Genomic DNA, 25055 nt, shown 5'->3' with positions numbered 1-25055 from the left:
ACATCTTTGGGAACATCTGACAGGGCTGGACATGGGTAAAGACCAGAGACCTAGTACAGCAACGCAACCCTCGGGTCTGCACTCCAGCACCTGAAACAGTGCATTTTGCTCGTGTGCCATCCCCGCGTAAAACCTCCCGCGCCCAAAGCAGGAACGTGTGGACGACAGCCCACAAGCAGCTTTCCTTCTCCTCCCTCGCTGCTGCTACCACCACAGGCGGCGGCAGCAAGCCGCGGGCAGGGGCCGCAAAGACCCTCAAGCGGGCAAGCAAGCACAGCCCGCCTTCCCATTCCCCACCCACCCACCCGCTGCGCTCCAGGGCTGCGTGCCGAGAGTACGCGGGGCTCCCCGGCCCCGCAGGCCGAGACCGCCCCGACGCGGGACTGGGCGCGAGAGCAGGCGGAGGACGGGTGGGGGTTGAGGAGAGGTGGGGGAGGGGCGGCAGCGCGGCCGCGCCTCGCGCCTGCGCAGGGGGGAGCGGAGCCGCGAGGTCACCCCTCCCCTCCGCGCCGCCCCCGCCCCCGCCGCGCCAGAGCGAGGCTGGGCGTACGGCGTCACGGCGACGGCCACAAGCCGCGCCCCGGCACAGGCAGCGAGAGGGAGAGCGGTGGGCTCGGCCGGCGAGGCGGCGGTCGGCGGGGAGCGGAGGCGCTGTCCGGTAGGTCGGGGCGGGCAGCGCGGGCCTGGCCGCTGCGGCGGTGGGATGGAGAGCGGCGCGGTGTGTCTGGTACAGGTGGCGGGGCGGGGACGGGCCGGTGGGGGGGCGGTGGCGCGGCGGGTTGGGGGGGCGGTGGGGAGAGAGAAGTGACGGCGGCGGGGAGCGGCGCGCTGTGAGGGAAGGGGCACGAGCCTGGAACATGGCGGAGGAGGAGCTGGGAGCCGCCGCCTCGTCCGGCCTCGGGCGTGGGGGGACACCGCGGGGCGAGGGGGGTGGGGGGCAGAGCGGGGCGCTGAGGGGCAGCCGCTGCCAGCCGGGCCCAGGGCCCGGCCCTGCCCTTCGCCGCCACCTCCCCCCCCTGCTGCCGGTCCCCGGAGCAGAAGTTGGAGCGGAAGCGGAAAGTTGTAACCCCGTGGCTCGGGGCCGCGACGTGGGGCCCGGCCGGGTGCGGGGAGGGGCGGGTGACGCCCGGCTCGGCCCCGCTGCGGGCGGGGAGAAGGACGGTCCCCGGCTGCTGCCGTCGTTGTCAGCGGGAAGTCCGAGCAGGAGCCCCACCTAGTCCGGTCGCCGGAGAGAAGCTGCTCTTTCCGGCCGGTGTGTGGGGGCGAGGCGGGGGGGCGGGAGACAGGCCGGGTGCGGCCAGCCGGGCAGCCCGCCGACCGTCGGTCCCTCTGCCTGTGGTGGCCGCGGAGCGGGACAAGCGGGCGGAGTTGCGGCCAGCGAGTTCCCCTCCTGCTTATCACAAAATGAAAAGGGGATGACGGGGTGTTCATCATTTAAACACTTCGCCACCACTCGTGTCAAAGCAAATGGAAGAATTTGACTGACACTTCCTGCACCAAACCCGTTTAATAAGCCCGAGATCTTCGTGCTCTTCTGCATGTGTTAGTGAAGAAGCAGTGGAAGGAAAGCGAAGTTTGCAGAGGGGAAAATAAAACCAAATCTGAGTGCTTTCACTCTGGCTTCAGATTACAAAAATAGGATAATAGACTTAGGTTTCCTGGAAAAAAGAAATGAAGAAAGATCAATGTGTTTTTACTCTCATTTCCATTTTAAAGGGATGGGTTGTACTGTTCAGGGTAAATAAACAAAAAAAGTATTTTTCTCTACTTTTGTGGGTTATGAGAGCAGGGTAGTACAGTTCCCAGAGAGGTGGTATTTCAGAGATGCCCAGCTTGAAAATCGCACAAGTTGTATATATGTTCTTGCATTCAGATGTTTTGATTAATGTAATTTGTTATTTCCAGTGTGTAACAGCTGCACCTTACCCCAGTGTGAAATGTGTAGACAGTGTATGACTTTTCAAAGTATGTTTTACCATGAAAGAGTACTTTTAGTAGTAATTCTTTGGAATTACTGTTATAAAATAGAAGTCATGAAACTCTTCCTTTTCATAAATCGTAATTAAAAAGCAAAGAAGCAATCACAATGTCTTATATAGTAACCATTCAAAACCAAATGTATTTACCTTTAGGAAAAGTCTCTTTTCTCCTCTATAACTTGGAAAAAGTTAGCAAATTATCATCTTTTAGATGATTTGCTTCTGTCTTAAAATCACAAGCTTGGGGAGGGGGAACTAACCATCTTGCTACAATCAAGTGTTTTCACTTTCTTTATTCATTGCAATTTCTTTTTTTTTTTTTTACTCTAGCTCAAAGTCTATCCTGTAGATTTCATTCCAGCTAAAAATGAGCTGAGTGAATAGTGGAAGTTACCTTGGCTGTTCACATCAAAGGCTTTGCAAATAAAGTAAGCTTTCTGATTAAGCAGATGCAGCGTTTTATTCCTTGGTACCTTTATATTTTAAGGGATGCTTCTTGTAGTGTTATGAGCTACTTAAAGTTCAAATTACAACTGTCATGTAAAGCATGTCTGTAGCTAAATAACTGAGTTTTGAGCTGCACTGTACAGTATGAATCCTGTGTATCTTTTTTGCAGCAAAGCTGATCATACTTGGAGCACCTGTCTGCCTGGGGGTGAAATAATCTGCAAAACAGAGTTGAAAGACTATAAGTGTAAAAACAGAACTTCTGTATGGGGGTTTTGCTGTCTGTAACTGTATGTCTTCTACTACATACATACACTAGTTAAGTTTTCTGAGTGGTATTAAAATTGTGCTGTTTTGTTCCAAAGCTCTGCTCTAGGACAGTTTATAAAAAATAAATCTGAAGTAAGCCATGACAGTTCTCTTTGCGGTGTGCCAGTTTTGCAGAGTAAAACTGTCTCTTTAATTGAGAGCCTTTCTGGAGCATTGGCAAACAGATGGAAATCTAGGTAAGAGCCTACAAGAGGAGAAAGAAATTCCTTGTATGGCTGAGGAAGTGTGCTGAAGACTACACTGTACCTGGTGATCTGAAAGTTAGCAAATATGGCTGGGCACTAAAATAAAGAGTTGTCCGCCTATCATCTGGGGTGTGGGAGATGCAGAAGTACTTGAGTATTTGATGCATACTGCTATAGTGCCAGTCCTGTCATCTGCAGAGCCCCGCTAGCTGCTCAGAGCTAAGTGCGGAGAAGTGTTCTTAAGGGTAAGAGTATCTTAACGATAAAACCAGGCACTTTGTTGTCCTTGGGTGTATGATAAGAGGGTAGGCAGGTCCTTTATGAGTTGGCCCATCTAAGTAACACTTGGATGGCTTTAGATACCTGACTTTTGAGGGTGTTTACAAGCTCAAGTTTTGAGTTTTAATCAAAGTTGCTCTCTTGGTATGCTTAGTGATGTGTTTATTCTGTGCAGCAGAAGTTTGTGTTTAGCTTGTGATTGCAAGCACTGCCACTCTTGCCTCGGAACAAATACAAAAAGCAGACCAAAGTACACTGTGTAATGTCAGTCCGCTGAATCCCTGCTGAGTTGGGGCAGGCTTCTGCTGTGTTCTGTTGCATCTAGGTCAGGTAGAGGGATATTTTAACCTCCTTATTCCCAGAGATAAAAGAAGTATCTACAGTAAGTACACCTTCATATTCAAAGGCAAACTTTGTTTTCCTGCTCAGATATGCTTAAGATGGTGTGTTTCTATCGTCTAACATAAAGCAGGAAAAAAGGATGGGGTTTTATTATTTGAATGCTGTTAATAGGGAGCCTGTTTTGAAGCTGATCGAGTTTCCAAAGTTATTCAGCAGTTGACTGCAGTAGAGCATTTAGTACAGCATCTAATGCATCACTTTCTCCTTAGGACCTATCAACCATGAGGAAATGGAGTGGGACAGGCGTAGTAGAAGCAATATTCTGGTGAAGCTATGGCAGTTTGCTTGTAGTAGGCAAGCGCTGTTCAGAGAAAGTCAAAGATGTTGTTGTCTGGCACAAACTCTTTCTTTATGGGGCAGTTAAATGAGGCTACCTTCAAAAGGAGCAGTAGGTTTTGGCTTGAAGTTCTCATCTTTCAAGCTTTAGAATGCCAAAACACTGAAACACTGGACAACTTAAAGTGATAAGGTTTTTTATTATTGTTGTTATTTTGTGTGCCTGAGCTCCTGACATACTATGTGTTTCCTGTATCAGCAAAGAAAGTGAGGAAGGCTGTAAACACCAGGTTGGAAATCTGCCTGTTAAGCAACTTTTGAAATAGAAAATGATTTGGGGGCCCTCTAGCTATTCAGGATGCTCTTGGGGGGAAAAAAAAAAAGGCAGTATTTCAATAGCAATTTTTACTACTGAAGCAGTAGGGTGAAAGTTACTATTAGACCCTACAGGAATATGTGTAGCAGATGTAAAAGCAGCTTTTTAGAGTTGAACCAAGAAGAAGAGGAACTATTCAATAATATCTTGTACACTGTCCCACTCAGCTTTCTGATTATTATTGATCTAAGGACCTTACGGTATTTGAAGTAAATCCCTGCTATGCAACTATGGAAAGAGACTGCCAGTTACAGTACACATGGTTAGTTCATTCCTGGCCAAGGGAGGAAGGCCACATGATAGTGTGGGAGTGGGACAGCCTGGCCCTTTTAATGGCCTAGTGTTTGCATCCTGTGCCAGAGAAGCAGCATCTCATGTTTCTCTCCAGCCTGAGATTCTCTTCAGGAAACCCCTGGTTTCTTAGATCACTTTGTATCATTCCTGCAGATGTTGCAATACAGGCAGGTGTCCTAAATCTGAATGACTTGACCAGGTCCTCTGTAAAAAAAAGATATTGTCTACCCCTGTTACTCATTCATGAAATAATTTTCAATACTCTAATTATAGAGCTGTGAGAAACTTTATATTGTTAAATTTCTGGACAGTATTGAAAAACTGGAACAAGAGAACAGTCTTATAACTGAAGCATCTGTAGTTAATTTTTGTCTTTAGAAACTGAGAATTTGATCTTTGCATCAAAATTTGTTGATATTGAGGTGAATGTTGCTCTTGCTTTATTTATAACAGTTATTAAGTCTTGATTTCAGTAGGTAATCTGGATTAAAGGGAAAGATGTAGTTTAACAATATTTCCTTTATCATGGTTTATTTCATAACGTTATGTGGAATTAGGTGGTGGAAGTTTTTTCTTAAATTAATTTGCTATGGCCCAAATAATATGTTGGCCCCCTCTTCAGTTAATCTAAAATAACTTGTGGACACAGAGTCCATGCAACTGTTTCTTTTTGTTTCGCTGTATTTGTTGTCCTGGCTTTTGAAATCTTGTCCTGGTTTTTTCCATTTGTAGGCTCTGTTTCTGCAACTTAACCAGTTCTGCTTTCACTTTTTTTCGTTTCTGCAGTGAAGGGAAATTTCTTGAAAGCATTCTTCATGCTATCATGGAGAAGCAAAAAGAGTACCACCACACCTTTGTGAAGTCCTTTGGGGAGCTCAGGAGGAGAGGTGCAGGAGACAGGAGGACCTTTCTGTTGCTAGATCTGGCTCTTCAGCTCTACTGAAATGTTTTCAGTAGTTGCAGGGCCAGACAAGCTACTTCTGTTTGTTTTCTAAAGGTTTCATGTACAGTCAATGTTTTTTATTTGAGATGAAGCTAGCATGCTGAACAGTGCTTGGACTGCATCAAGAACCCAGGCAGTATTATAGTGGAGTTGTGCAGTTGTACAGTCTTTGCTTGCAGTTAATCGCACTTCTGTAACATCTGCTCTGATGCTTCCCCAAAAGTGGTTCATTATAAGACTAGTGGAAAGTTGCAACATGTTTTGTTTTTTCTGTATATGAAGAAGGGTAAACTGGCATATGGAATGGAAGTAATCTATTCAGAGGAAGTTACTTGAGAATCTTGCTCTCTGTATTACAGTATTTAAGACTAGATTTATTTACTTACAGTGCAACATTTGTAGTTGAGACTTAGCTGTACATGGCTGTGTGTTCAGACTTACGTGATTAGTTAAGTGTGGGGGCAGCCCAACAATGTATTGTGCAGGAACCTTTTTTAGGAATGTTGCACATACGAAATGGTTAAGGTGAATTCTTAGATGTTGCAAGATGCAGTCAGTAACCCTCTTCTGATCTTTCATTGTGAAGTTCCTTACCAGATAATTTTCTGAAACCTTGGTGTACAAGATGACCCATAAGCATAGCCTGCTTGTGGCTTCATATGATTACTTTTTGCATAAAATGCTGCTACAAGAATTTTCTTGGGTTTGGGAAAGTGTAATACTTCATGCAGAATCTTGACTCTTACCCTTCTGGAGTTATATTTATATAGTTAATATGTATAATGATACATCCTGCTGTCTTTTTGTGACCCTTCAGACTTGTTTAAAATAGGGAATTGATGGACAATAGGCATTCTGAGTGTGCTGGTTTTATACCCATCCAGGGAATGGTCCTTTTGTTATTTACTGTCTCGTGTTTAGACTGGTGCAAGTGTCCAGAAAATGCTGTGTTTTCATGGGTTTTATGATGAGCAGCATCGGAAATGATGCTGCAAGTGGGAATTCACCTTCCATAATTCTTGCACATGTTATAACAATCTATAGATGAATTTCCAAGATAGTTACATATTAACGCTATTCACTGAATATAAGTACACAGTTTGAGATGCCTTGGACTTGCATTCTTAATGGGCTGCAAAATGCTGTGTTCAAAATCCAACTTCTGCTGCCATTAGTTATTTGAAAATATGCCATGCTTCCAGAAACTGATGCCAAATTGTCATCTTAGGACTTGGTGGAACTTAAAAGACTGTGTGGTAGTCCTGTGGTATCAAGAAGGAGCACTGGAAGAGGCAAAAATAGCTGACTGTCATGCTGGACAATCACTCTTCCATTTTTCTGATGTATCTTTGACTTTATTGGATTAGGTGGGATCTCACCAAAGATGTGACACCCTGTTATTTGATATTAGATCATCCCAGGCATTGAGTATGTTTGGAGGCCAGTTGAGGGATGTCTCTGTTAGTGTAATAAACAGGCACTCGTAACTCATTTTTTAACTGGATGGTAGGCCTTCAAATATTCTCTACTTTTGGTGTACAATTTTCTACTTGCTTTTTATAGTTGAATACTAGAGAGAGAGACAAGGTTTCTGAATTATACTTGTTTTTTTCTTACTGTATGTTGTAACAATTTATTGTGAACTTCTTGCTTTTCTTTATATTTGAGCAAGTCCATTGCCTTTTTTTATTTTTTATGATCCTCTGTTGGGTTTTTTTTTGCCTATTTCCCTACACCTTTTATTTTTGGGAAATGCATAACCTAAATTGGGGCTCAGCCAGAGATAATCACATAGAAAACTTAAGTGTGGTAGCTGAAGTTCTGCAAAAATGAGTAGCTGAAACCAGGGTTTTACCATGAAGTGCTTTAGGGCAATGTATGTGCTGGTGTTTGGCATGCTTTTGATCTGTGTTGCTTTTTAGCAAACTCTTGAGTAATTTCAGAAGAAAAGTGTTATGTGAGGAAGAATTAGAGTGAGCAAATAAGAATATTTCATATGAAGCATGGAATGAAAAGAGCAAGTAGTTTGTGCAGTTTTATTCTTGAGGAGCAAAGAAACAAGTAAGTCCTCATGCTGCTTCTTCCTCTTCTTCTAGAAATCTGGGTCCTGTCTAGCTAGGAAACTATGACGAAGCAACATTAAGTGCATATTAGTTTGGACTTAACTACAGTAACCAATATTTTGAACAATATGCATTCTTGCTGAACCCAGGACACTTGCTAACTGAAAGTACATCCTGTTTCTAGCCAGAGGTAAGATCTCAAAACACCGTTTGCAAATACTTTTTTTTTTCCAAAGACAAATATATCAACTTGAAAATATTTGTATTTTCAGGTAATGTAGTTCTTCTCTTACTTAATCTTACTGTGGCCTACTTTTTAAATGAATTTCAGTGGTGTAAGTTTCACAGAGGAAAGCTGAAGCCTCTTCTCCAAGCTGAATGCTGAATCTGCTGCGATAATAGAAGTGAAAATAGGGAACCATTCATAGCCTTACCCACAGAAGGCTGAAGTCATAGATCCCAAGAACCTAAACAGAGGTCACAGTGGGTAAACTATGAGTACCCTAACCAATGTGGAAATACAAGACTGTGGTTTCATGAAGGATAAACTTGCTTCACTGGAGCAGTCAGGGTGAACTGAAAAGTCTTTCTTCCACTCAGGCCTTGCCCAAAATATAGGTTGTTTTGAGATGCATATATTTAACTTGCTGGAAGTAAAATACTTCAGTGAAAGATTTAGGTTATAGTAGTTAACACTTGTTCAAATGCTGTGATGATTGTCATAGTCTAAATAATAGATAATTCTTTGAAGGCCAGACATGCTGATGTCTTCCCATACAGACCTCTAAAGCGGTTTTTATATTTCGGTATGCTTTGGACATCTGCTACCTTGTCAGAGTATGTGTGTGATCTGACTTAAAGCAAAGTGAGTCTTAAGGTACGGCAGGTTTCTCCAGAAAATGGCAAGCTTTGAAGATACAGGGGAATCAAAAAGTATGGTCTAAACAAGAACTGGAGTGATATTAAGAAGATTAAAATGGAGTCTTGTGGAGACTTGATAAAACAAATTTAACCTTCATTAATTTGGTAACTTTAATTTGGATTAAAGATCTAGTCCTTGTAATAAAAAGTGGTGCGGGGATGAGTGTGATTCAAATTCGTTTAGTTAAAATTATTCAGCATTTTGTGTAGGTGTCGTTGTGTCTATGAGCTCAGGCTTGCAAGTGTGAATTACTTGGCTTTGGGTTCCTGCTCATAACTGTCAGATTTCTCCCTGTCCTGGAAATTCCTGACCCATTAAATGAGGCTTTTTGGGGAGTTAAGAAGCATCAGATGCTCAAAAAGCAAATGCAGAACTACAGCAGTTCACACTGTGGCATGCTAAGCCAGAATTTGTTTTAGTGTGGGGATTTTTTGTTGTTTTGTTGTTTCTTTTGTTTCAAATACCCTTTTCTGAAGCTTGTGACAACTTAGCAGTTGCCTCAGAAACAACCCAAGTTTTCTGTGCATCTGCATACGGGTAGAGGTGTAGAGTTAGGTTCTATGGTTACGGTCCTTTCTTTAATCAAGGTATGCTTGTGAGTTGTGTGTTCCCTGAGGAGCTACCAGCCTGAGGTTCAAGATGCTACTGCCTTGCTGCCAGAAATAGAGTAAGATGCTCAGCCCAAGTTTTAGCCACTTCAGTTAAACATTTTGGACATCTTACAAACCCACCTTTATCAGTGGATTCGGCTAATAAAGTTAATAAAGAGAAGAAGCAGTTAGGGTTAGACCTTCATTATTGCAGAGGTAGACAAAACCATGTGGCAGAAGATAGTAATTACTGCTGGGTGTTGAGGTGTGCTTTATTCAGCTTAACCTCAGGACAGATGTCTAGAGCTATAACTGCAGCAAAAGAACTGTTTGTGAAATTAGGTATAATTTGGGTGGCTTTGAGTGGTGTTTGCTGCTTACGTTCAAATACCATGTTTCTATTAGGGATGTATTGATTGAGAGGTCAAAACAGACATGAGTTACAATTACTTGGGACTTTGCTGGTGCAGCTCGTTTATCACGGAAGAACTAATTTTGTTCCCGTTAATGAATGCTAGTAGCTGGTATTCTCCGTTTGCATAGAATCTGTGTCCTTTCAGCAGATAATACTTCTAATCTTAATTGGAACGATGTATGGGGAATTTGTAAGGCTGCTTTCAGGCTACCAACCTGATTTGTAATAGAATTACTGTAAATCATACTGTGGAAGGATACTTAATATGTAAAGGGCCTACACCAGCCAGTCTTAAATGGCCAGTAACAAAAGATACAATGATGAAAAAAATCTATGTGCCTTGACTATGGGTTAGTAATCTAAACAAGCCATAGTCAAGCCGAAACTTTTAGTAATGAAGACAGGCAAGTAATGATACCTTGGTACATAAGCTCTGTCATCACCAGGGTGTATATGATGTGTGGGTTATAGAGAGTAGTCAGGAGGGATCAAAATTCAGGAGATACTGGAATTACAGTTGAACTGAACATTGCCTTATGTTGGTAGAAGGAAACACTATACAAAGCTTTACTGGTTCAGCAACCAGTGTCACAATCAGAGTAGAGCTAGGATTGCGAGATGTTAAGCAGATATCACATGGAATTTGAGGCTAGGTCTTCTTTCTGCAAAGAAGCTAAGTTGACTTTTTCCAAAGAAGAGTGTCTTAAGCCAACTGGCAAGTTTATTCTTGAAGTAACTTAAAAATGGCACAATTGCTTTTTTACAGGAGAAATATCTTGAATCTGAAAATTTCTGTACCTTACTGGTAATCCTGAGTTTTTAACTGTTGTTTTGTGGTGGTTTTTGGTGTTTTTTGGGGGGGGGGGGGAATCTTTTGGGGGTTGGTTGGTTGTGGTTTTTTTTGTTTTGTTTTTGTTTGTTTGTTTGTTTAGCTTGAAAGTTAAAATTTACTCTAACAATTACGGGGAGAAACAAATGCCTGTATCTGCTTTTAATCCAAAGGATGTATGTGAGCTAAAACGTGTTGGGTATACCATGGTGTTGCAATCCATTGATAAAAGTTTTGGAGCTGATCATTCTCTGCAGTGACAGTAAAGCCAAATTTACAGCAGTAAATTGCTGTTTCAGTTCTCAAAACTTGCTGTATGGTTGAATACTCACCTTATGCATAGTAAGGTATCGCAGTGTGGTAATTAGGCATTCTCTGAACTTAATATACTTTTAATATTTTTAAAAAGCTGAGTGTTCTTCTTTCTGTTTATTGTCTGCCTGGATTTTCTTTGTAAGCATCTAAAACATTTGCAATTCAGTTTCTTCAGGAATTCAGAGATTATTGGTTTAGTTGGAGGTCTGAATGGTAGAACATGCACAAACAGTTTGATGGGGGATGGTGACTAGTTTATGGAAGTAGGGAGAGAATGCAAAACCATGGCAAACAGTCACCAAAACCAAGAATAAATGTGACAAATGTTACAAATTCCAACTGAGGCTTAAACAGACTCTATCTTAGGTTTTTATAGGGGACTCCAAATTTGAATTGACATATTTGAATTTTTGAACAGAGTTGAAACTCGAACTCGGTAAGTGTTGAAGCATAGCATATTTTTAGTAGCTTAAGAATGTTTGTTACATCACTTGCTTTGAAATTAGTTTTTACGCTTTATATGAAAATAGTGCAAATTGCACATGCCTGTTAGTCTGTCACATTAGGAAGCTTTCATCTTGAGAATATCAGTGGCTTCAGGCAGGCCTGTTTTCATCCTTGGAACTTGTGCTCAGTTTGTGTTCAGATTTAAGATCTAGCTGAGAGTTAAATTTGACTTGAGGAAAAAAAAGAAACAGCTATTTTATTTAGCTATGCTAGCTATGGACAGTGGAAGTAGTCTCACAAGGTAAGCTCATGTTAGCTGCTTTGCGGCAGTTGTCCCTGCGTGCAGTATTAATCAAGGTAGCTCCCCTCAGTGAAAGGAGGAAAACTTGCTTAAGCTATCTCTGTGGGTAAGTGTCCCCATGGGTATTTCAAGGAGCAGCTTAAACCTTGGTGCTGTTTCTGTGCTGCAGTAACTTATTCTTAGGTCTCTACCTCTTTCTCAGGTGATTTCATGTCACTGGATGAGCTTAATTATCCAGACAGCTTTCTGAAAATCCTCAGAGGATTCTCTGGCATCAGTTAAAAATGTTTGAACATAATGAAGAAATATTTCTCTCCAAGAAAAATTACTGTATTAGTGTCCAGAAGAACTAGTTGTCTGACTGACAAAATACAAGAATCTATCAAAACCAGGTAAAAACTAAAAAGCAGAAAATGCTTTGGCTTTGTTTACTGAACAAAAGTTGGCTCGCTTGCAGAGAGTCTGCATCAGTAATAAAATAGCTCTACTTCCAGAGTTTTGAGAATAAAAGTCTTCGATTGGACCAGATCAGCTTTTCAGTGTATCTTGTCTTCAGAATTGATTTCTGAATGATGTATGAAAGTCAGCTCTAGAGTATCTTAATTTCTCTTTTATAAGAATTACTACTTATCCTGCTGAGGAGGTATTGTCAGTCGCTTATTCCAAAGCATATAAAAGTTGGTGAAAGTGAACAGGTTTCCACTTTGCAAGGTGCTGTTTGTGCAGCACCTTGGGTGGAAAAAAAATTCCTTGGAGTTGAGTGATAAGAATTTAGGACTTCTCCTTACATGTAAGTATTTGGGGAGTATTAAGAACAGCACACATTCTTCTCTACTATTAGTTGCTTCCCTGCAGAAGGGATTCTGAACCAACAGACCCAAAACTTGGTGGATTCTGGGTGGTGCAGACAATTGGAAAGATTCACGTTTGGCCATCTGATGAGACTGCTCCAGTAACAGAAGTAGGAAACATCTTGTCTGGAAAAACTTAATCTTCTGACCTTGGTTGTTCCTGTGATTGAACTAGAGCTATTTTTCCATATATCTGACCACTGTCATTTTGTTCCATCTTGGAACTAGTATCCCCTCTCTAAGAAGCAGGTTTTTTTACCTTTGCTTTTTTTCCCCCTTCTACTCTTAATTGTAAGCAGATAAACCAGTTGGTTTATTTACTTCATCTGTCATTCTAATGCTTGAAGCTTTTTTTCTTATGGAAACAGCTGACATTATTTGAGGAATACTGTTCCCAAGGTGGTTTTAACAAAGCATCTCTTCCAGAGAGGTAAATGTGCTGGGGGAGAAACATTATGAAAATTTTAGAGAATACACTGCAACTTCACAATGCAACCAGAATGTCAGCATCTGAATGAGAGTCATGGTGTTTGAAGTGTTGAATAATCATGATACCTCTTCAAAATGATAATGCTTCTGGGAGGGACTGTATGTTTAATTCCATACCTGAACAACTAGTTCACACAAGCAAGTCTCAGGGATATCTTGAAGTAGTGATGGTCTTTAATTCATGTCTTTGGCCTGAGGCTGAGCTCCAGTTAGAGGTTTCGTTTGGTTTAATATCAGTTGGAAAGATTGTATTATTAATTTTCCCATTCCTCAGGTAACAAAAGTTGAAGCAGAAATTAAAACTTGAAGGCACTGAAAGAAAACTAAATTCTACCAAAACCCACCACTTTCATACCTATCATATCAAGCTCAATTACTACTGCTAGTTGAACTTTCTTCAGTTCCTCACTGCATGGTTGCTTTGTAGGAAAGCTGTCCAGGCAGTAAGTGTGCAGTTTCTTCATCCCCTGCTAAAGTAGGGTTTCCTGTTCCTTAACTTTCTTAGCAGTATCACTTTGGTTTGCCTTTTTCTGGAGCCATGCTTAAAGAAATTGTTGAAGAAAATGCCCAAGAGTCACTTTCTCCTGGTTTATCTGATAAGGGCAGAAGCAGAAAGGAAGTTTCATGTTCACAGTCCTTGATAGATGTGAAGATTTTAAAATGCTTCATTTCCAGGGACTTTTCCTGGTTAACCTTTCTTCCTTCTGTTGGAATGGGTTTATTCAAAGATCTGCTCATCCTAAAGAGAATCTTTACTGGGAAAAGTGCCTACGTGCATATAAAACTCCTGGTCCTCTAGTTTATCAAGCACTTTAAGAAGTATGACATTAAGAAGTAGAATTAAGCTGTTATGTTAATACATTACACAAATGCATTAATACATGCATTAATTAGAAAAACTAATTTGAACAGACTAGTGAGAGGCTGCGCAGACATGATGGTTTTATGGACTGCTGCATTTCAGGAAGCGTGCAAGGCAGTTACTGGTACAGCACTGGCAGTTAGTGGAGGCAAACTGAAAGTGAGCTCTGTACTTTCAAGAGATTGTATATTGAGACAGCATTAAAATCTGGAGTATGATACTAGAATGTCAAGGCACTATTTCTTGAAGAGTAGCTTCCCTCATTTTTCTCTTTCTAGCTAAATCTTGCATTAGACATCCCCAGAGTTTGTGTTTGTCAAATATCTGTGCATATAAATACTTAGCTGTTCAAAGACAGTACCTTCTCCAGTCAAGAGGCAAAAAAAGGCCTTACTTTTTGCATGCTTCCTATCTTCTTGTTAGCATCTGCAGAGAGACCACAGTTGACAGTATTTTCCTGCTTAAAGATGAAGGAGCAGAAAATTGAAAAAGCAGAGGAAGTTGGCATTGCTCTTGCTCCTTGCAGGTCTGTCATCTTAAAGGTAGCCAGCCTTCAAAGCAAAATTTCTATCTCAAAACAGACTCCACTAAATGAAGAGGTATTCAAACAGGTTACTTGGTTTATTTGGTAGGAGTAAGTTTGAACTTCTTGGTATTTGTTGGGTGATTTGGTGGATGCTTCTCATCAACTGCCTGATAAATCAGAAGGGTGGGCTTGTTATCTGTTACTCAGCTGTCATAGTCTTTTTCTGTTGTGCCCCTTGGAGTATATGCATTTTACAGATTGATCTGGGGACTACAGACAAATAATTGTTGTACTTAATCCTGTCCTAATCTAGGATGCTGTGATACAGCTGTAGCTTTAGAGTGCAAAGTCATAGAGACAAGGAAATATGCAAGCCTGTCTCCTTATTTAAATGACTGAGATTGTGTAATCTAATGAACCTTTTTTCTCCTTTCCAGTTAATACAATTGCTTTCTGATAGGTTTAGAACTGAAGGGTCTTATTGAAACGACTGGTTAAGTGTAGAATGTTAAGAAATATTCTTAAGGTGCAAAATTGAGCTGTCTTGACTATACAAATGGTTTCATAATTACATGTTTTTCCACAGTTCTTCCAGTAGCTTCCTTTTTTTTTGAGGGGTGCAAGGGCATGACAATGTGCGAAGTGCAAGACACAGACTTTTTATGAAGAGGTAGTGGATGTGCTAAGTCCAGCATCTGGTTTAGAATGGCTAGAGAAGTGATTTGGGTTTTTTTTTTTGTTCCAGGCTTTTTTTTCAGACAGGAAAGGAAATCCACCAGGAGTTTGAGTTTCCATCTCAGGTTTTATAGTTTGCATTTCTTTAAGCAATTGAACTTCTTATTTCAATGTCTTGGTTGAAGCTTAATGGCTTCTATTTTTCAAATACTATCCAATAACTGAAAGATAGGGTGCTTTGTGGCTTTAACATCCTATACTTTGTCGTTGTCTTCGTCTGCCCCCAGTTGTTTGTCATAAATGAGTCAAAATGACATAGTCTTGACACTAGATGAAGCTGAATACAGTATTCATTCCAGAGTCACATGTTATGTCAATCTGAAAAGTAAACTAAGAGCATGATTGAGGTTTAGGATGCAAGCGGTCTGTACAACATGTGATACTGAAAAATAAGTCTGAGCTAGAGCAGAGTCAGGTCAGGCTAGTTGGGAATCACTGGAAAGTCAAGTTCAGGCAGGATCAGAGCCCTAACTCAGTCTGAGGAATACTGGCCAGTAAAAAAAGTGCATGCTAGGCTTTTTACACCAAATACCGTGACAGACCACAGCATCCTAAAGCAGCTCCTAGTTTCATGGGCTGGTGGCTTAGCTGAGGAGTGGTGAAACTGGTATAGGTTGCCCAGAGAAGCTGTGGCTGCCCCATCCACTGGCAGTGTTCAAGGCCAGGTTGGATGGGGCTCTGAGCAACCTGATCTAGTGGAAGGTGTCCCTACCCGTGTCAGGGGGGTTGGAATTAGATGGTTTTTAAGGTGCCTTCCAACCCAAGCCATTCTGTGATTCTAGGAATGAAGCAAAGACCTGTACCCAGAGAACTTTTCTTAGAAAAGTTCTCATAGCTAGGAATTGAGGTTTTTTTTCCAGTTGGAAAACACAGAAAGGTGAAGTGACATCATAACTGCTGCTCAAAGTCAATGGGGTTGTAGGTCTAAGTGGGAGCAGGCAATAGATGTTTTTTCTGCTGCATGCTGTGGTACAGATACCCAAGTTAGCTTTCTTAGAACATTTTGGAAAATACATTGGTTTGTGTTTCATTCCAAGATGTCGTGGCTAGGCTATCTGAGATAGACCAGCAGAGATGCTACACCCCTTCTATGCTCTATAGGTGTGTGCATACATAAAGGATTGCCGTGTACTCCTGGTGAATTAAGGAATGGCTATACAAATGACAAAAAACAAACAAAAAAAAAAAAACAAACCAAAAAAAAAACCAAACAAAAAAAAAAAGAAACCCGAAGCAGGCATAGGGAAGGAGGAAACTGGTACTTACTTTGGCCATTGCTCAAGTTTGGAGGGAAGGTCAGAGAAATGTTTTGTGTACAGCGGTCCAGCTTTGTCATGTCTTCAAAGATCTTAAAAAAGCTCTTTAGGTGCTTCAGAAATTAAGAAGATTGGCTAACTGAGCTGTAACAGTGTGTGTGTGTGTGTGTATATGCTTTAGTTGAGTACCACCACTTTAAGTAGTGAAATTGGCTCCAGTGTTGTGCAGCAGTTGAGTATTTAGGACTGAACTTTCAAATCTGGATTCTGAAAGCAGCTTTGACTTCTGTTAATTTCCCAAATCCTTGTTAGAGAGCCAAAATGGAATTGCCAGTCTCTCACTTAAAAACAAGTTGTTAGCTTCTGTTTCAGGATTTGGAATTTTCTTTAAGAAATTGTAAATAATTTGGTAAGAAAAAGTCACAAATTACTCAAAACACTGTGTGAAACATGTATTTAGTACCTGCTGCTTAAGCTCTATTACTCCTAAATTACTGTTGGCCTTTGTTATTGACATCTCCATATTTAGTTGCTAATTTAAGACTGAAGACTGAAAAATTCAGCTTAAACTGTTCTTTTAAAGACAGTGAAATTGCTGCAGTTCACTCAGATTACTGTATTGGGGTTTCCCCTACACCCACTATGTTTATGTCATTCTAGTGACATAAATAGGCATAGCTGAATGTTTGTAATGACAGGTAATGTAGTTATAGGCTTAACTTGTCATGAGTGTGAAAGGTGCATTTTGGTACAGTTAGACACAATCCTTTATTCCTGTTGTTTGTAGAAAGACTAGACAGTTTACAGGTTTGTGTATTTGCAGTGGTGCCAGACAGATTAACCTTGTGGTGTGACTGGTTTTGGTAGTCCATGTTTGCAGAAAATCTGTCTAGGGAAGGAAGCAGCTTTTAATGTCAGGAGTGAAAAGATGTTCTGTTAGGTATGGAAACCACTGAAGAATCTCAAAATTTATTGGTAACAGAAGTCTGTGGAGAGACCTGCTTTGCTGCATATTGGGTCAATTATTTCCTAACTGCTCTTTCCTTGTGTTCCTTTTGCTTGCTTAAGGTGACAGGAATGGTTTTAGGTAAGTTGAAAGGTGTCTCATTGTATATTTGCAGGAAGAAAATCAAATAGAACCTGGCCTCTTGATTTCTCAGTCTTCTGACAAAGTAGAGTTAATCAGTGATGGCAAAGATGGACATTAACATGGAGATGCTCTAATTTCTATGTAAATAGTCCTAGCATTTTGTGCTAAATACCTAGCAGGTGGTGTGACTCCAGAGATGCTGAGATTACTGCTGATGAAAAGGGTCCATCCGTCTCCCCTGCTTACCTTGTACAGGCACCTGTGTTGGATTCGCTGCACTTCCCCCAGTCCCCAGATTATTCATCACCTGGGGAGGGTTTCATCTTTCCCTGGGGGCAGAGGGGGGAGAAAAGAGGTAACTCAATCTGGTAAGTGCTAGAGCCCCTGCAGGAAAGGAACTGAGACCTTCCTTCCAGGGTTGCAGTAACAGCCTGTTAGATCAGTTGCTACCAGGGCTGAAAGAGGTGTGTTTTCTTGAGGAGTATGACCCAAAGACATGTCCCAGAATCTGTATGGTCTTGTTTTGGTTTTGCTGGGTCAGGTTTCAATAAAGATGAGCAAGCAGATCTGGCACACTGCTGTAGGCAGCTGCACTAGCTAGTGTGAGATAGGGGAACAGATCTTGTTTGTAGGAAAGGAATGGTCTCAAAAGAATATTTTGGTTGCTTCCAGTTACTCCTGAAACTACAGCCATTATAGCTGCGCTTAGATATCTAGCAAAACATTAATCAGCTTTCAGACTTATGAAGGGATTTTTTTGAAAACTGACTTCTGGGATCCTGCTGTTTGAGAAATGTTTGTTTGCTGGGACGAGGTTGATTTAATTTTCTTATATAAGGCTTTCTCTGTGATGCTTTTCTTAGCATTTAAGTGTTCCAGAATGAGAAAAATGCATGTCATCTTCTCTTGGATAATTGTTTCTTACCTAGTAACTTAGCTTTACTGTAGTACAATTAATTCAATATTTCTTTACAGAAGAACGTTAATGAGGTAGAGTAAATACTATAGCTGATGATTTGCAGTGTTTTCTTGTAGCTACCTGAAGAGGTGCTAGTTTGAAAATGGCTATTGTTTTAAAAGTTAACTAAGCCCTTTTATGAAACCCTGCTTAGGCAGCTCGATTGTGCTTTCATGGTTGTACTTTCTGCATGTAGATCAATCTTTGGGTCAGTAGATACAAACTTTGGATGTTATTTCAAGTTAAATGACAGTATGAATAAAGAGATGCTGTTGCCTAAAGTTTCCCATTCTGTGGTTTTTTTCAGCATCCTGATGCTTTCAGTTCTTCAGAGGAGACTGGAGATGTTTCTTGCGTATCACATTAACACAATCATTTACGTGTGTGTGTATGTATGAAATTACAAAAACTCGTGATAGGAAATAAGTTTGGGGGATAGAAGAGGTGAGGTTGTAGCAGCTATAAAATTTGAGAGATGTTTGTAGAATTACTGCATCAGTACCATAGGTAACAAATATTGGTAGCTGTTCACCCTATAAACCTTTTCAATATTGTGAATATAGTGTTTGTAAAATTGCAAGCTCTTTAGACGTCTGTATTGCTCTTGACAATGTTGTGGGTTATTTTTGGTCTGTTGTTGCAAAATGCATAGTGCAGGCAACTTCTTGTGGGTGAATGAATGAAAGATCTTGAAAAACCTGTGAAATGCCTTAATGCTTGCTGTGACTATAGCTGAGAGGGACTATGGACTTGTCTGCATGACTACAACGTTTTGCAGGTTTCTGGAAAATATTGAGATGGGCACACCTCACTGGATGGTGTGCTGTAATCTGACTAATTGGTCTATCATTTAGTAGTAAATTAGGAGTAGATTAATTTCTTTATATAAATAAAGGAGATGAATCCATCCTGAGGCCTCTGAGGAAGTGATACATACACATGGGTGTGAGCAGTTCTTCTGGATACTTGCATGCTTCCTTTGAAACACCTGTGACATTTTGGCAAGGTCACAATACTGAGGTCTTTATTACAGAAAGTCTTAATCTGTGCTTGCCTTTTTTCTAAATTACTGATCCATGGGATATTAAAACCCTCCATTTTAAAAACCTTCCAAGTCTGTATTATCTTCCCTGAAACTAGGCTAGGTTACACATTAATAATGATTCCTCTTGAAGTGTTAAAAAGTCCTGGTAACCAGAAGACCTTGGGGGTACTCGATTTGTACTAGGTGATAAAGTAGCATTCTTCAGCAGTTCTATCAGTTGTGTTGTGAATAAATATCCATCGTTTCCATACTGTGTAATAATTAAAGCAACATCCTGCTTAGGTTGTACCTGGTTGTAATGGTGTGTGTCTTCTGCATTTATCAGTTGGTATTAGTATTCAACTGTTCATGACTTGTTATATGTGCAATCCTGCAGTGGCTGTAGTAATACTAAAATAGTGGTCTTGTTGATCAAAATGGTGAATAATTATCATGTGTTTTAGGTATTGAGGGCGATTTATCTCTTGCATCATGCGTGAATACAAGCTAGTGGTTCTTGGTTCTGGAGGTGTTGGAAAGTCTGCTCTGGTAAGTACTCTGTGAGGCAGGTCAAGTAGGCTTTCTTAGGCTTCTCTTGTCTTTTTTTTCCCTAATACGCTCCCTAGTAACCCGTATTTCTTTTATGTAAGTTTGCACGAATAGAATTACTTGTGCGTATACATAATTATGTAATGTGCATAAACATAATTAAAAAAATTAAAAATTACTTGCTGTGAGTTCCTGGCTGGAATAGATACATCCTTTACTGGGTGTATCCACATCCACTGGTGTGTTCTTGCATGCTGCTATTATTGTGTGGGCTTGGTTTGATGGTGCTTGGTCAGGTCTTTGCCTGTCTGCACAGTGATGTACATCCCCACAGCATTACAAAGGTCTCTGCTTTTGCTGGGTAACCCAGCCGTGGGTTTGTGGGAAATCATGCTGCGTCATGAAACTCGCATGATGAACTGGTTTGCTTGTGTCTGGCATTGGTAACTCCTGTCTGTAGAAAGGTCTTCAGGGTGCTGTTTCCCTAATGTTTGATAGCACTCTCTAACTATTTTTTTTATGCCATTACAAATATATATTTGTGTATTCATAGGAAGCTTAACATTTTTCGCTGCAAGTAGGTGTATAGCTGTGGCTAGTAGGTGATTGTAAACCAAAGAGCTCATGCATTTTAGTTAAATGATCACAAAGAAGTTTAGTCTGGCCTAGACTAGCACTGAAAAAGTTCACAGAATATGGTGGTCTCAGCCCACTTAGGCACTTTTCATATTTCAGTTTGTGCACCTTATCATAAAGTAAGGTCTAGAGATCCACTCCATCAGGTAAGAGCTGTTCTCCTACAAAGGGGTTCCTAAAGGAAAGCTGAAATGAAAAATCATGTTAGATTGTGAAAGAACTTTACCCATCACCTCTAAATTCTTTATCTTACTGCAGCATTTCTGGATTTGAACCTGTCTCCTCTGACCTGGCCACTGAGTCCTAAAGTTCCATTTGACTTGTGCTAAAAACTTCCTATGTGCTACGTACACAGGTTTATCCTACTGAGTCTAGTAAATGCTGGCAGTTGTTTCTCACTAATTCATGTTCTGGAAGATAAGTAGCAGAAGATGCAGTAGGTATAAATGCAAATATAAAACCCATGCAGCTGTATAGTATCCTATTCAACTAACAACTAATAACAATTCCAAGAGTTAGCCAAACATTAAATCAATGGATGCTTCAATTCTTTTGCTCTGAGAGTAGATAAAGGAAGGTGTAGCATTGCTTCATCTAACAGTACTTGATTAAATAGGCATATACATTTAACTTTCTGTTGAATTTGTGATGTCAGTCACTTAATTTGCCTTGACAAATGTAACAGATAACTGAGTATACTGCTAGAACAGTAACTTGTGTAGTGTTTACAAAATGTCACTGTCAGAAGAGTCTTACAAGAACTTTTGTGTTGCAGACTGTACAGTTTGTTCAAGGAATATTTGTCGAAAAATACGATCCTACGATAGAAGACTCCTACAGAAAGGTATGCAAAAGACCTCTCTAGTGTTACAGAAGCTTAAAACTGCAGTACTTGTCAGATATTTGAGTCATTGCTTGAAAAAGAGTAGGCTTAGTAATGCTACATAATACCAGGTAACTTTAGAAGTTTGAAATATAAAGGTACTCTTAAAGTCTGTCTAAAAGGAGTAATTCAAGACTAGCTTTTTAATGCTAAGCATAATACCTTACTAGGTAGTCAGTAAAAAAATGGTAATTTCATTGTCTGAATTGGGAACATCGTTTTTAAAAGGGAAAACAAAAATAAACAAAAAACCCCACTAAAATATGCTACCACTTTTTAAAATAATATTTATTATTAGTTTGTATTTGTTAGTAGATGCAGGTAGGTTTGGACTTGGAGGTTCTAAGCTTCTTTGCTACTAGGAAAATCTGCTAAAACCAACTTCACGCTCACCTTTAGAATACTGGAAGCATCATACAGTATTCCTAACAATTTGACTGATAGCTTGATACACTTTCGTTAGGTGGGTTGCTGTTTTATGAATAAGTTAACACAAACCTATCATAAATGAACAAACACCTACTGTGGCCTGTTTCTCTTCCCCTCTTCAGCATGACAGGCTGAAAGGTCTGACTCTGCTTGCATCATCTAGCATCTCCATATTGCTCACTCTTCAGTTTCAGCTGAGACCATGATTAATATTCCAGGCTAAGATAGTTTACATCTGGATGGCTACCAAGAGAGTTGACCATTTGGTGAAGCAGATTACTTTTCAGCTGTGTTGGTTTCTTAATCTTTCTTTTTCTAGCTGAATTACTTTTCAGATGCATCGGTACTGTGATGTAGCTCACCACGTGGCCACCACAAAAATGCCATCGTGTATGCAAGGGAGGCAAGATGCACAAACCCAGACTGGGAATGGGCAAAAACTGCAGGACTTCCTCTTTTAGCACTGGATGACATTTCTATTGGAGTAAAAAGGCTGTATTAAAGCCATTGCAGCCTGTATTCTGTTCAGAATCTCTTCTGAGCAGAAGAGGAATTGGTGAGGGCAAAATGATAATTTCACACTTGTTTTCTTTGACCTCATTGAAATCTGTATGCTGGAAAAATCTTGGCCTGTCTTAAGCACATGGGCTTCCAGCCAAGTCTAGAAATCCTATTAAAGAGACAACATCAAAACCAAATTCTATGTAGCCACTTACTTTTTCTGCATTAGAAGAGTAGAAATATTGGACCCTATCCCAGTGTTTGGTACAGGCCTTTTCTGGGTCAGGCCCAGTAAATGACTCTAGAAATATTCACAAGCTGTACTAAAGTGAAATGTTTCCTTTGTTATACATGTACATTCTTCAGGTCATACTAGATTCATGAGGTTTGCTGGGTGAATTTTTCCAAAGACTGTTTCCATGGAGCCTGAAAAAGTAAAACCGTCTTAAGAAGTTTTGTCTTCTGATATTTATTTTTTTTTTTTTAAGCAAAGATCTTACAATGTTCCTTTCAGGTTTGGTCCTAAAATGACTAGGAATATCTGTATTCCTTTCAAATCAGCCAAATTTTTTAAGTCTTGTTTAAGTCTGGACAATACTTTATGCAGTCATTTTCTTTCCATCACTGCTAGTTACAGTTCTGACTTGCTTCTTGACCTGGGTGAATTTGAAATATATTGGTTTGGCAGTTGCAATTCTATACTATTAATGTTAAATCTGATTTTGTAATATTTGAAGTTGAGAAGATGTGGCTTGAAATATTTTGTCTGGATCTAAAAAATTGAGCATGAAAATTCAAGAAGAGATATTTCATTAACAGGATGATTAGAATCCTGGTTTGGAAAATGGAGAGGAATGGTGGTATCAGTTTTTACTTCTCTAATTGTAGTAGCAGGTATATTAATAGCTATAAGATACTGCATAATTCCATATGTGGGAAGACTTCTACAAGGTTTTTACTGTGAGGGTGCTGAGCCACTGGAATGGGTTGCCCAAGGAAGTTGTGAATGCTCCATCCCTGGCAGTGTTCATGGCTGGGTTGGACACAGTCTTGGATGACAAGGTTTAGTGAGAGGTGTCTGTGCCTGTGGCAGGGGTGTTGGAACGACATGATCTTAAAGTCCTTTACAACTCTAACTATTCTATGAAGTCGTGAAATTTGATGCCTTTGTTTATTTCCCGAATATTTCTACATAAAGAAAATAGGTGCTGCTTAATTAGCAGAATAACTTTGTCAGCAATACATGCTAAAATAGTAGTTACTGGAGGAATCTCCATCCCTAGGGTGCATTGGGGAGATGTGAGAAGAGTGGAAATACTCTTCTTCCCTGCCCTCCCAAGCTCAAATCTAGTTACAAAACAGAAACTCAAAATAGCAATAATGCATATATCGGGAATAGGGGACACAAAGTTCTTTCTGAGTGCTGATCTGCCAGCTAGAAATTTTACATGCAGATGGAAACAAGGGAGGTGTATGAGCAGCTTGAACGAAAAAAAAAGTGGGTAGCCTGTTTGAACAGCTTGAGGGCACTCCCATGTCCTTTGCTCACTTGCAGCCATTTTTTTCAGGTAGAAACCATATAGGGGATGTCTGAAATAGATACAGAAACTGATCTGGCTTCTTAAACTTTATATTCTTTGCAAATATTTTAAAGCTGGATCAGTTTCCTAATTAGTGTCACTAAAAGCTTGTTTTGGGGATACCACTCTTAGCAGTTCACATGGGTTATTGTTTGTTGTGCACTGTTTATTCTCTTGTTGATCTAAATTACTATTAAATAAGCATTAGTATGCCAATCCAAATTTCTGGATTTCACTTGTACTTTTCAGTCTGTGAATGATCCCTGAAACAAGCAGAATTTAGTTGTGCTAGATGCTGCTAACAATCATTACAAATTTAGCAGCCTTCTTTTTAATAATCAAAAATCCCTAATCACTTTGCAAAGTGATACTTGGCTGCTGATGCTGCTTTTGAAAATGTCACTAGGGCTCTTTGAAAGGCTTCTTCCTGCTGTTTTCAAAGTGTGTATCCATATAAACTTAAGACATGCTGCTTTATGCATTATGAATTTGCTTATAAAAATCATACGATTTCTGGTGTCTTTGGAGGGGAGAGTTGCAAGAGGAAAAATTCTAACCACATCTTTCTCTCTTGACAGCAAGTTGAAGTAGATGCACAACAGTGTATGCTTGAAATCTTAGATACTGCAGGAACGGTATGTAAAACCAACTTCCCCAAACACTGATTTACAGTGTTAAAACCATCAAAAGCTGTTGGGATATAAATGGTGATGTTTCCTTCCGCATTCTCTAGAGTAACCATGGTCAGTGCATTTGATTAAAGGATGCTTTTTAACATACTAGTGTTTTAATAAAACTTCAGTATTGTAGCAGAAAATGAATTGTAAGCTTCCGGTGAGCTCATGTTCTGTAATAGGGGGAATGTGAGATTGAGTGTTTTAAAAGAGATTGCACTGCTGTTTTAAGTTTATATTGCTCAGAGGAAAACTTAGGCCCAGTGGTTACTCAGGTTTGATTTCTGTTTCTGTAGAAAATGCATGCTTTCTTCTCATCTTCTTTCTCTTTTTTGTGAGATGTGTTCTGACATTGGGATAAAAACAGCTATGGCTTTAGTCAGCTTATGGGAACTCAAAGCACTCAAAGCACCCTTTGCATACTGGTCAGGTATTTCTCTATCTAGTTCCAGAATTACTGAAACCAGTCATTTCCTTCATTGATTCTAGTGAGCATAAGCTCAATACCCTTAGAGTGTAATGTGTTCTCTGAACTGTAGTAATAGTCTGGTCCAATAATAACTTATTTAAGCTCCATAATACAGTAAGGCCATGTAAAACTACAGAAAGATGGAGCACC

At 40.3% G+C, this 25055-nt stretch overlaps 1 protein-coding gene across 1 annotated transcript in view; it reads left to right on the top strand.

Annotated features, from left to right (window-relative positions):
- Nucleotides 1-523: 523 nt before the first annotated feature.
- RAP1B (RAP1B, member of RAS oncogene family) overlaps nucleotides 524-25055 on the top strand; it is a 32124-nt gene continuing 7592 nt past the window's right edge. Inside the window, exons 1-4 of the mRNA XM_057429520.1 lie at nucleotides 524-658; nucleotides 19649-19733; nucleotides 21145-21213; nucleotides 24341-24397. Of these exons, the coding sequence (XP_057285503.1) occupies nucleotides 19677-19733; nucleotides 21145-21213; nucleotides 24341-24397 (183 nt within the window). The 5' untranslated portion in view covers nucleotides 524-658; nucleotides 19649-19676. The remainder of the gene's footprint in view (nucleotides 659-19648; nucleotides 19734-21144; nucleotides 21214-24340; nucleotides 24398-25055) is intronic.

Source organism: Pezoporus wallicus, unplaced genomic scaffold (genome assembly GCF_028554395.1).
Source record: "Pezoporus wallicus isolate ANWC-B61680 ecotype Strahan unplaced genomic scaffold, APGP_CSIRO_Pwel_v1 contig_5069, whole genome shotgun sequence".
Taxonomy (NCBI): Eukaryota; Metazoa; Chordata; class Aves; order Psittaciformes; family Psittacidae; genus Pezoporus; species Pezoporus wallicus.
Note: the sequence above shows the minus strand (reverse complement) of the source record. Positions and strands in the feature narration are given on the sequence as shown.